The sequence below is a fragment of the Crinia signifera genome, chromosome 6, assembly GCF_055691185.1.
Source record: "Crinia signifera chromosome 6, ASM5569118v1, whole genome shotgun sequence".
Classification (NCBI taxonomy): domain Eukaryota; kingdom Metazoa; phylum Chordata; class Amphibia; order Anura; family Myobatrachidae; genus Crinia; species Crinia signifera.
The window spans coordinates 72,377,271-72,389,818 of NC_139222.1; the positions used below are offsets into that span (position 1 = coordinate 72,377,271).

The 12,548-nt window shown below is 42.3% G+C and overlaps 1 protein-coding gene across 1 annotated transcript; it reads right to left on the reverse strand.

Annotated features, from left to right (window-relative positions):
* Positions 1 to 7,270: 7,270 nt before the first annotated feature.
* On the reverse strand, positions 7,271 to 12,293 carry LOC146006971 (pulmonary surfactant-associated protein D-like). The gene is made up of 5 exons (XM_083145396.1): positions 12,185 to 12,293; positions 10,942 to 11,141; positions 10,634 to 10,741; positions 9,546 to 9,629; positions 7,271 to 7,722 (listed from the first exon to the last, which is right to left on the reverse strand). The coding sequence occupies exons 2-5, from the start codon at positions 11,120 to 11,122 to the stop codon at positions 7,343 to 7,345; spliced, it is 753 nt and encodes a 250-aa protein (XP_083001522.1). The 5' UTR covers positions 11,123 to 11,141; positions 12,185 to 12,293; the 3' UTR covers positions 7,271 to 7,342.
* Between the last annotated feature and the right edge of the window lie 255 nt (positions 12,294 to 12,548).

Sequence of the window (12,548 nt, forward strand, 5' to 3'; positions counted from 1 at the left end):
TTTTTAGTAATCACTAGTAATTGCTAAGTAATCACTAGTAATCAAAACTTACATCGGGCAATATGGCGGCGAAGGCTGCTGAGAAACACTGGCTGGCGCCGGCGCAGGTCTGACCAGCGCCGCTCAACCTGCCCCAGGCTTCTGCGGACGCCGGTCGTCGAGAAGATCAGGCGGCGGGCAGCAGTATACGCCCGCCGCTTGTCCGCATTGCTAATATATGGGCCCCTGGGCCCCAGGTGACGGTCCATAACGTCGACCAGGGCCAACAGCTCAGGGGTGGAAAAGGGCCTAGCTCGATTACAAGTCATATTGGCAATAGCGCAGTTATTAATTGCAGGTACATATATCACTTTTGGTGCTTGCTGATTGGTCGAAAAAATTGTTTGTTTGGTATTAACTTTATTAATCCCTCTTACATTAACAAACTGGATGCGAATAGAAACTTACGCGGACCGTTCCGATATACACACACCACAACCAACAGCATGCATTCAATGTAGAGATGAACTGTATTTACAGTGTGCGGAAAATAATACACGCAACCCTCTACTTATAACTACGCTGCTTAAAGGGGGCACGATACACCGATTTCCATGGAGAGGAGTACTGTATTTACAGTGTGCGGAAAATAATACACGCAACCCTCTACTTATAACTACGCTGCTTAAAGGGCCACAATGCGACATGTTGCTGTATGACAATTTCATACACATTACATATGTAAGGAAAGCATTGTAACGTGATGTTTTGAAATGTGACTCACAAAGCATACACGAACTCCAACAGATACCAGCTGACAACACTCATCATTGGAATGACAGGTGCACACATTTCACGATGTAGCCCACAATGCTCCACAACCTGTGTATGTGCATATACAGGTGATTGATCAGGTGCGTTGAGACCTGCGTAATGTAAGCGGGAATTATCGGCGGGAAATATCGGCGTAAATTTGCATCTACATTGCGTGGAAAAATATACGCCCCCTTGTTCATGGCGGGAGATTAACATATAAATATTCAGTCAGATGCAGCCCACAATTGCTGCAAACATGTCTGACTCAGACGATTCCGCAGCTGAGGACGCTCTGCAGAGAGCTACAGCACAATCCCTGCTTGATGCCTGAACAAGAGGGAACAGGAGCGGAGAAGGAGGGCCCAAGAGAGGAGTAGCCTGCAAGATCAAGCGGGCCCCTCAGTAACAGGCCCTGTTGAACCTCCACCAGCTCCACAAGGGCCAAGCAACCAGCCAGAACAAGAGGTTGCATCTCTCCAAACAGGTGTGACCCAGCAGGTGCATGGTGAGAGAACTGGGGCCACCAGAAAACGTGCTGCAACATCTAGGGTGATGACTGAGCAGGATACCACCACCAGAAAGAGAAACCCTGCATTTGTAGAGGCCGAAATGCGAATTCTAGTGCCCAGGGCACGCGAATGGATTGAATTGGCAACCAGGAAGCCTAGTGCCAGTGCAAGGAGAAACCTTTGGGAGAAGATCACAGAGGAAGTGAACCAGGTGGCACCAGTGGTCAAAAATTGGGACGCGGTGAAGAAAAGGTTAGTGTGTTTGTCAGGGCAATTTTGCAGCAGTCTCCAGCAGGAACTGAGGCCCTTATTCTAGTTCACTCTTTCTGCCCAAATATTTCTTAGATGGACAAAACCATGTGCACTGCAGGTGAGGCAGGTGTTACTTGTGCAGAGATAATCAGATTTGGGTGGGGTTTTACACCTGCCTCACCTGCAGTGCACATGGTTTTGTCCATCAAAGAAATATTTGGGCAGAAAGAGTGAACTAGAATAAGGGCCTCAGTTCCTGCTGGAGACTGCTGAAAAATTGCCCTGGTCTTTGTCCCCCTGATGTCATATGTGTGTACATATGTTACATGTATGTTTTGAGACTAATAGAAAGGTGTGTTTGTAGATAGTGCTACACTTCAATGTCACATGTGAACACAACCATGTCTAATAACCCACATTGATATATGAAACATGCACCATTGGTGTGATGTGAGGTTATGGGCACAGTTCTGCTCATGTGAAGTATGTGATGGGACAAGAGAAAGTGTGTTTTTGAAAGAGTTGTTGTAACATGTTCCATATGATGCTACTGAAACAAGAATGACCAAACTGTGCACATGTAGCTGGTGAGAAACTACACATCCCAGTATGCCATTCCATAGTTAAATTACTCCATAATAACCACATTGTCAAGCTATGGTGGAATGTGTAGTTTCACACCAGGTGGAGGTGCCTAATTTGGCCATGGATGATGTCATTTCTGCATAGTGATGTATGTATGTGCATTTAGTGGCCTAATGAATGAGATGAGACACTGAAATGCCTCCTAATTTAGACATGAATGTGTGTGTGGGACACATATGGCAAAAAAACATAAGAGCACCCACACTAGGAAATGTCACGTAGCTAGGGGTACCACATAGTCCCTTTAATTCCGGACACATATTAATTACACAGGTTCTGTGGCTGGCTGACTTCAAGACTCCACTTCACCTAATTTTAAACTGCCACAGAACCTGTGTAATTAACATGTGTCCGGAATTTAAGGGACTAGGTGGTAACCCTACACGTAGCACAGTGGTGCACATATCTCATGGTGATATTTGTATTTTTAAACTTGTAGGTGGACTGACTTCAAAAGTACACTGAAGAGGAAGATGACTGACCGGTACAACCACAGCATGTCCACCGGGAGAGGTCCTATGCCTGACCATTTGGAGTATACCCCCCTGGAGCAGGACTCCTTGGACGTGATTGATGTGGGGGAGATCAGGGGGATCTCCAATATGGACAGTGAGCTCCCGGCGGAGGTCTTTGCTGCTGCTTTTGATGGTAAGTCACAGTAATGCATTGTATTTAGAAAGATATTTTTTATTGCGTATGTGATGGTGACATTGTTTTCAATTCTTATCCTAGCATTAGCAGAAACCCAGGATGTACCGGCAGCATCTTCCTCTGCAGAGCCACAGGTGGAGCAAGTGGTCCAGCCTCCACCAAGACGTCGCCCCCAGCCCCAGCCACAGGAGACATGGGATGAGAGCCTGTTGGTGACGCTGGAGAGGATCGAGCAGCAAGGGGTGGATGCTGCGATCCGTCAGCAGCAGGTGGCGGATTTTCTGGCGGAGTGGAAGGCCACAAACAAGCTGCAGGTTGAGGCCTTGAACCGCATTAATGAAACTCTGGCGGCTGGCATAGTAAGCATTGGCCAACACCTCAGCCGCCAGAATGAACTTCTTGCGGAGCAGCTGTCCACCGCCAGGTCCCTAAGGGACAATCCCCCATCTGCTGCCCCACCCCAAGCTGCTCCCCAACCTTCCACCTCTGATGACCCTCCTGTGTCGACTAGGGGTAGGTCCACCTCTGATGACCCTCCTGTGTCGACTAGGGGTAGACGCCGAAAGCCAGCTGAGCCAAAGGCCCCTGTCCCCAAGGCCCCATCTAAAAGGGGCAAAAAAGGGCCCAAATGAGACCTGGTTCACTTCCTCTGTGGTTGGAGCCCAAAGGTTTAAATTGCACTGGACATCCGCTTCCTGAGTTGGCCATCGATCCATTTGCGTGCCATGGGCATGAAAGTTCGTATTTTGACCTCTACAAATGCAGGATATTTTTTTTGGTGGTGTGTATCTTGCTTAGTATTCACCCTGGTTGTTGCAGTACGTATTCTGGTGTCCCCATTTCTTTCACCATTGCATTTGCAGGGTAACACATGTTTGGAGATATGCAACCTCTTGTTCTGGCAGTTTTTTTATTTTTGTGTCTATTTTATTTGTTTATTTGATTTCTTACATTAAAGTGTGAAATAAGCTGTGATGCTGAACAGCAAATAAATTTCTTTTCCCAATTAAATCAAAATTGTGGTCTGTGTAATTTCTTGTGTGAAACAAATACTAGATTTATGTGTACTTACTGACCAGGGTATTTTTGAACATTTGATGAAGTGTGGTAGAAGTTTCCCATGTGTAACCCTCTCCATGGCCATTACCATGTTCCTATCCAACTTTTCCCAGCTAATTAGTTTGTGTCAGCACATGTGCAGAGCAACTTCATAGGTGAGAAAGCAGTTTGTGTGCAGGTGAGGTAGCTCCTACAGTAGTAGGTAAAAGCAGGTCCAGAACAATGCTTTCCTCATGGAGTGGGTGAGGCAGAGAAACAAGGGTGAAAAGGTACATTTGTGTAGGAATGCATATGTGTCCTCCCTAAAAAAAGATGTGTGAATGGGCCAAACATGATAAAATAGCTTGTGAACAAACATGCATAACTTTTTAAATATATATGATTTGACAGTGTCATAAGCAGATGTAGGAATCCTTTGTTAGAGAGATGTGAGTGCAATAATGTGATTGGTGGCATCTTACATCCAGAGTGTAGTCAAATCCAATTCATAGCAGATAAGATAGTGGTACAGTTCAGTATTTTGGGTACTATACAAAGATTGTGTGCAAAATAGTGGTGATGGCCTTCAAACATTGCTGAAACATCCTTTGTAGGTGTTAGATGTGGTTTATGTTATGGTATCCTAAATAGAAAACCTATGTTTGTATTAGAGTGAACACGTTGACACATGTCGACTTGTGTAGATTGAGTGTGCTACTGTGTAAAGTCTATGAAAGCACGTAGTGAATGTGTCTTACTGTTTAGCAAATCCCTACCTTAGCGTATATAAGCAGGTCTTAAAAAGATTCTTACCTTAAATTAAACAAACGTTTAAATGTGGAGAAGTATAGAAAGAGAAGCTTCCAATGTGTTTGCGTGCTGTATGTGTGGCTTGCAGGTAGTGAAATCATGCTTTGGACTTAATAGACTGCAGCATTGCTTATTACATTCAGGTGTATGTGTTTGAGTAGTAATTAGCGTTAATTAGCAATCCCAGGCGCACGCTGGCATGCGGTATCTGTAGGGGTGGTCTGAGCTGGCGGTTGCCGGGCGCCTGTCTGGTGTCCGAAATGAACGGTGCTTTAGGCGATCGTGCGGTAGTAGCACCGCTCATTTTTGGTGCACACCCCCGTGTACGCCCATATTTACGCCCATTTTCCCTCATTGTTTCGGCCGCTCCCATCAACACGCCCCTATGCCGCCCCATTACCCGTACACTCGCGTACAGGTTTTTTCGCACGTTGAGACCCCGGCCGTAAGCGTTGTGGAGTGTTCGCGCCGGCGCATTAGCGTATCTGCACATGCGCAGATCATGAAAAACACCGGAACGTACGCGTACGGCCCGGCCGCTCCAACCAGAATAAGGCCCGATGTCAGGATCCCGACTGTCAAAACACTGACAGGCAGGTGTCCGACGGCCACCCGCTATTTTCGCTCATGGGGTCCACGACCCCCATAGAGGGAGAATAGAATAGGTGGCGAGCGTAGCGAGCCACCGTGCCCGCAGCGTGGCGAGGGCAGAGAGCCCGCAAGGGGCTTTGTTGCGCTCACCATGCTGTCAGAGTCTGGGCAGTCGGGATTCTGACGTCAGGACCCTATACCACACCCCCGGTTAAGAGCTGCAGTGTGAAAGGGGTATAAGTGAATCCTTTCTGTGTGTGTGTGTGTGTGTGTGTGTGTGGTTTTTCATGCAAATCCTCAATATTACTACCACTACAGTTTGCCATTTTAAATTGCAACCTATTGATCCCATGTATATTGCCCTCCAATTCTCTTATGTATGGTGACATATTTGATTTATTTAGTCAATTTGGTGCCTACCCATTCCTTTCCACAGTCCCAATTTTGGCAGGACAGACCTGTTTTTTTTCTCATACTGTCCTTAGGGCAGTATTTTCCTGCTGTGCTGGTGTTGGTGGGGTAGATGGGAGCCCATCTCTCATTCACAGCCCTGCTTATCAAAGCAGCAGTGTATAGATGCTTTTCTCATGCACACAGCAGCTATACACCAGGAAAGTGGGATGTCCTTTCAGTGGCAAAACAGGGTGTGTCCTTGTGGGAAGTGTGCAAGAGGCGCCACACCCCCTAGCCATGCTGCTTTGTCCTTCCCCTGGCCAGAGCCGGCCCTAGGCATAGGCAAACTAGGCAAATGCCTAGGGCGTTTGGAACGCCTAGGGGCACCAGCAGCTTCTGCTGATTAAAATGATATGCAGCATGCCTTATTCTGTGTGTGAGTGAGGCTGTACCTGCATATGAAATAGTGTATTCATGGAAATCACTGTAACATAGCATTCCATATGCAGGTACAGCCACAGTCACACACAGAATATAGGCATGCCGTATATCATTTTAATAATCGGAAGCTCCTTGTGTGTCCTGGTCACATAACAATGCAAATAAGATGAATTTTCAGAAAAAAAAGGCACCCAACATGCACCCAGGAACTGCATGGTCTATTGAGGCAAGATGTATGAGGAAACATCTGTATCCAAGCAGTGGCCGAGGTTACAGTGTTAGCGGCTGTGCGAGTTGGGTTGGTTGTGCAATAGTGTTCGGCATATGTGTAAGGGTCATTATGTGTGTCATGTATAAATAAGGGACACCATCGCATGATATAATGTGAATAAAGTTGCACTACTGTGTGGCATAATTTGAATTGGGGGTACTTTTGTGTGGCCATGCCCCTTCCCAGCAAGAACACACCCCTGTTTTGGCTCCACATCGAATGTGTGCACGGTTTCTATTTAAAATATTGCGGGTAGGAGCACCAAAATGATGACTGCTATGATGACGGTTGATGGTGCTGGGAAAGGGGAGCAAGGTCCGAGGCGGAACTAGTGGTGGTGCTAGGGGGCACAAGCCAAAATCTTGCCTAGGGCGTCATTTAGGCTAGGGCCGGCTCTGCCCCTGGCTGCTAAAAGTTGGGAGGTATCAGTCTGTCTTACCGCTTTAACATGCTAAATGTTCTTACTTTAAGAGAAATGATAATACAGTACCATAATAAATGATGTAGCCCCAAAGCTCTTATTTTGATATTATATGGCATTTTGAGATCACTTCAGGGTGTACAGTAGCTCATGAATTTATTGCAAACTTATTGTTATTATTAACAGATACATTGTTATTATTAACAGATAAGGCTAGAAAGTGTCCGCACCTCCTCTAAGCTGGGTTCTTCTGATCTACAATTCTTCAAAACAAAAAGAACTCTTTAAAAATTACATCTGTAATATGCTCATACAGTATGTGACTGAAGGGCAGCTACATAAAAGTCTGTATTTAGAAAAAATACCTTAACCCCCCATAAAACAGCAGTGTCTATTTGTCTGTAGTACGCCAACCTAAAATAACTGATCCTCCAATTAATATTTCATTTTGTAAAATAAAAGGAATCACTCCATTAACTGTGAGTATAAAAAATGTTCCACATTTAGAAATGGAGCTAAAACAGATTAAAACTCACAAATGACAAGTCGTTTTTCTTTACAATTCTTATCATTCCACTTCCCATTGGCATACATTTCTACACAAGACTCCACTCCTTTCTCGTTATTAGGCTCACCGGTACTCCAATTTGAGTAGGTAATTACATCACCATTTGGATATCTAAAAATGCCTTTAGTCTGTATACTATTTATACCCAAAAATGGAGGAAAGGAATAATGTGCTTGTATGGATAACACAGCCTGGTTCTCATCAGCATTCCTTGGTAATGCCAGCTGGCCTCCTTTTCTGGCACAAGCTATCTTCGCATCATTATAATTCGCTTTATCACCATTTGAGATATAGATCTTTTCACCGCTTGTTGCTCCTCCCCTGAAAAACGTAAAAGCTGAAATCAAATGAAAAGGAAAAGTTAAATGGGTGATTGTACATTTGAAGTATTCTTGAGGCTGTTGATTTTTTCATTGTTTATTATGTAATATTTAAGTTTAGAAGTGGGTGGGCGGGCCACTCAGACCGGCTACGGGGGCCGCATATGGCCCCCGGGCCTGAGGTTTCCCACCCCTGATTTAGGGCTTCAACGACAATGGATTAGGAGAAAGCCTCAACAGAATGCTGTCCAGCCTTCAGCCCTCCAACCCATCTGCTTCACTGGGATGATCCATCCAGATGCCAGCACTGCAGTGACCATTGTAGCAGTACTGCAAATATAACAGCTAAGTGGTCAGATATTTGATGCTTGTCCTGTCTGTGTTCCATATCCTATGTCTGCCTGTCCTGCCTGTGTTCCATATCCTATGTGTGCCTGTCTGTTTCATAACATGTGTCTGCCTGCCCTGTCTATGTTCCATAACATGTGTTTCCCTGTCCTGTCTGTGTTCCATATCCTATGTCTGCCTGTCCTATTGTCTGCCTGTCCTGTCTGTGTTCCATATCCTACTGTATGTCTGTCTGTCTGTCCTGTCTGTGTCTCATACCCTATGTCTACCTGTCCTGTCTGTGTTCCATACCCTATGTCTACCTGTCCTGTCTGTGTTCCATATCCTATGTCTGCCTGTCTGTTCCATAACCTGTGTCTGCCTGTCCTGTCTGTGTTCCATATCCTATGTCTGCCTGTCCTGCCTGTGTTCCATATCCTATGTCTGCCTGTCCTGCCTGTGTTCCATACCCTATGTCTACCTGTCCTGTCTGTGTTCCATATCATGTGTCTGCCTGTCCTGTCTGTGTTCCATACCCTATGTCTACCTGTCCTGTCTGTGTTCCATATCCTATGTCTGCCTGTTCTGTCTGTGTTCCATATCCTATGTCTGCCTGTTCTGTCTGTGTTCCATATCCTTTGTCTGCCTGTTCTGTCTGTGTTCCATATCCTATGTCTGCCTGTCTGTTACATAACCTGTGCTTCCTTGTCTTGCCTGTGTTCCATATCCTATGTGTCTTCCTGTCCTGTTTGTGTTCTGTATCCGATGCCTCCCTGTCCTGCCTGTGTTCCATTATTATGCCTATTTTATACAGTAATTGTCAGCTTGTCCTATCTAGAGTTCCCTCTGATTGGACAATAACATGTGTTCCACTAGGGACTGGCAGTTTTTCAGTGAGCCACCTAACATTGCCTTCTCCTGGTGAGCCATTCATGTCCCTATCTGACCTTGTTTGCCTCTTTGCAGGTTATACTGGCTGTAGAATAAGTGCAGAGTGATGTTTGGTGGACATTTATAATTTATAATACAGCTTTATAACAATTGAATATTTTTGCCATTAGATTTCAGCAGGTTTATTAATGTGATTTTCCTATACAGACATTTTAAACATGTACTGTACAACAAAAGAAATAGACAAACGTAAACAAAAAGAGTGGTCATTGTCCAAAACAATTCAAGCCCGTGGAGAAATAGACATGATATGTTATAATTCTAAGTGATAGAGAGTAGGACTTGCAGAACAATTGGGTTATAATGGGGGCTGCAATCTTAAATAGGTTGATCAATATATGAACTGAAATTATTCTTGCCTACCCTCCCCAAATGGTCAGGAGGCTCCTCAAAATCAGGTGGCCCTCCCAGATCCCTGGAAAACCTAATTATTATGGTGAGTGAAGAGTTTCTGTGATTTGTATTTACACAATGTGGTCACATACCATGTTGAACCCTAGATCTCGGAGTGGCTAGTGGAGTGCATTAACCAGAATCAAACAATTTTACTGGGCACACAAACCTGTTTGTTGCTTTGTTAATCTTGACTGCAATGCATTTACTCTTCCATCCAGACTTGTCAGTTGTGTTGTAAGAACTTGGAGTGCTGCGGAAAACATTGCTTATTGTTAGCTTTACTGTACATCAAAATATGAATGAAACTTTGTGTGACCAAGAGACTATAATTAATAAACAATTTTCTTAAGCATTTTCTTTAGTCCTATTGGGGAAAATGTATTAATGTCAATTATCTGCATATATTCTCCTGTATTTAAATCATTGATACTTTATTTTAATTTAAAAAAAAAACATTATAATAAAATGAACCTTGTTATGCCTTTAAAAAACTCTCCTTCAAATCCCATAGCTAGGTCTCTGAAAAATCTTCATATTTGCAAAATTAGAACCCAAAGTTTAGACTGCTTTGCAAAGCACATATTCTAATATAGATGACTACAGACTTTCCAAATAGGCAAAAAAACACAATTTAACATTAGGGCTGGATGTATCATGTATTGTGTATTCCATGGGCTGCATTGTACCCATTATCGCTTCAATACTGGCATATGCATGAATAATTATGCAAGGAGAGTACTTAAATGATTAAGTTTTTTGTGTATTAAGGTAAATTCGTTTACTATGGTGAGTGCTGAGCTCTCGGTTTCTTAATATAAGTAATGTGGTCACAGACCACTGCACCCCCACCCCCAGCGAGTGCCGGTGTGCGCCCTATTCCTAACAATAGCGAGTGTGGTGGAATCCTGTGTGTGGTTATATTTGAGATAATTTAATAACCATTCTGTGATTCTTGTGATTTTTTTAATGTACCCCTATGTACAGTAAGCTTATTTTTCTTAAACCCGGGATAACTGCTTCCTTTTTCCTGGCACCCATTTAATCAAGAATTCGCCCCTAACTATAGTAATCAATAAAAGTTGATTAATTTCATTCGAGTATACCTGCATGATGTATTATATTTTCTCACTAAATATCATAGTTTTCAATTTCACAGACGATATCAATATTTTTCTATACAATATTATTATTATTTAAGTATCCAAAAATATTCTTTAACTACAAAATTTCAGATTTGTTTCCAGAATGTTTTACCTGGAGCGCCACTGTCCCCTTTTTCCCCTTTCGGGCCTGAAGGACCTTGTTCTCCTTTTGCTCCAGGAGGTCCACCAATGCCTTGTGGTCCAGCTGGTCCCGGTTGTCCTTAAAAAATATATATAGAGAATTTTTGAAAGTAAAGAAACATATTTTTACATCTACAAGCAGAAGCTTACTAAAGTTTTAATTAAATATTACTAAAGTGAATAAACACTGCTTAACAATTAAAAAAAAACAAAGTTGCACAGACATGAAAATTTAGATTGAATATCATTCTAATATAGAATACCATAGAATAGTTTTACCTTGTACTCCTTTTTCTCCATTAAGCCCATTTTTACCATCCTTGCCTGGTAAACCATCTTTTCCTGGAGCCCCACATGTAATGATTGAATAAGCATTGTTGTCTGGGTCATTACATATCTGGGTACTAGATAACACCAAGGACACACTGACCAGGCTGCAGAAAACCTGAAGAGCTTGCATTTTCCAAATGTGGAAGGTCCTTTGAGGATGAGAAAATATATAAATTTTATTGGAGGCAATATAAATGTTTATGATACCTAAAACAGATGGGTAAATTTACATTTTTTAAATTGCTGGTTTAAACAAAAAAATGTATTTACAAATACATAGAAAATATTATTTGGCACATAAATCTGTTGTTTTTTGTCTGTTCCTGCGTTGCAAAATCAATTCTCTAAAACACAAATTCCAAATGTTATTGAATTGTTCCACTAATTACTAATAATTAAAACTATTTGGTAAAGCAACTCCATACTTACAAATCCACACTTACACATTTTTGAGTAATAAAATATTCATATAAGTAGAATAGCACAATACTTACTAATCAGCTATGAACAGTTTGAGAGTAAGTAACCTCCGCAAGAATTAATAGAATTGAGTGATCTTTATATACTAATAATGTTTTCCTTATTTGCATAAATTAAATGGGTACAACATTGAGAGTTCAAGGAGGAAGAAGGATGCACAATAAAAAAAGATAAAAATGGTTTCACAGATATGAACAAACCAGTTAAACAATCTAATAAACAGTAAAATAGCCAAAACAATATGATGATAAAATCAAGATACTGTATGTGTGGAAATCACAATTTGGGGCATGCATTTATCAGAAGGATCAGGAATAATTCACTATCAAAACATTGTTTCAAGTTAATGGTATACTGGACTTATTGTTTGCAGATGGATTACACACAGTAGAGACAGGGAAGTTTCCTTTTTTTCGAAGCTGGACACATGTTGATGTTGGTGGTGGAGGTTGTGCGGGTAGTGGTGGGGGATGTTTGGGGTTACAGGCAATTGATTCATCACCAGGTTTCCTTGTTGTAAACATTTAGCACTTTTTTTTATAAAGGAGTGGTGGATATGATGGTCCGCTTTCTGCAATGAGTCCTCTATAACTACCAGTATCTTGCTTTACCTACAACAGTTCCCTTTTCCATAGAGCATACCATATGGTGACTGCTACTCAATTGCTCGATAGTCACTACAACAAAGACATTTAAATAGAAAAGGACTCACCTTCATATTCCCCCAAAAAAGTAAACCATCCACCTCCTCCAAGGTGTATATAAACCAGATGGCAGAGTCATCGATACAAGAACAATACAAAGCCAATGTCAGGACAAAGCAAACTCAAATTTTGCCTAGAAAATAACATACAGACTGAATTTAAATCCATCCAATGGTCTAGTATAAGCGCTGGCTGTATCCAGACAGCGCTCATCGTACAGAAAGAAAAAAAGAATAATAATACAAGTTCGGTGAAACACATTTGGCTACAAATATAAGGTTTGAATACATTATTAAGGGCAATGGAAGGTCATATTTTGCATGGTTTATTAAATCAACTCCTTTCTATTAAATTTCTATTAAATGCCAAACA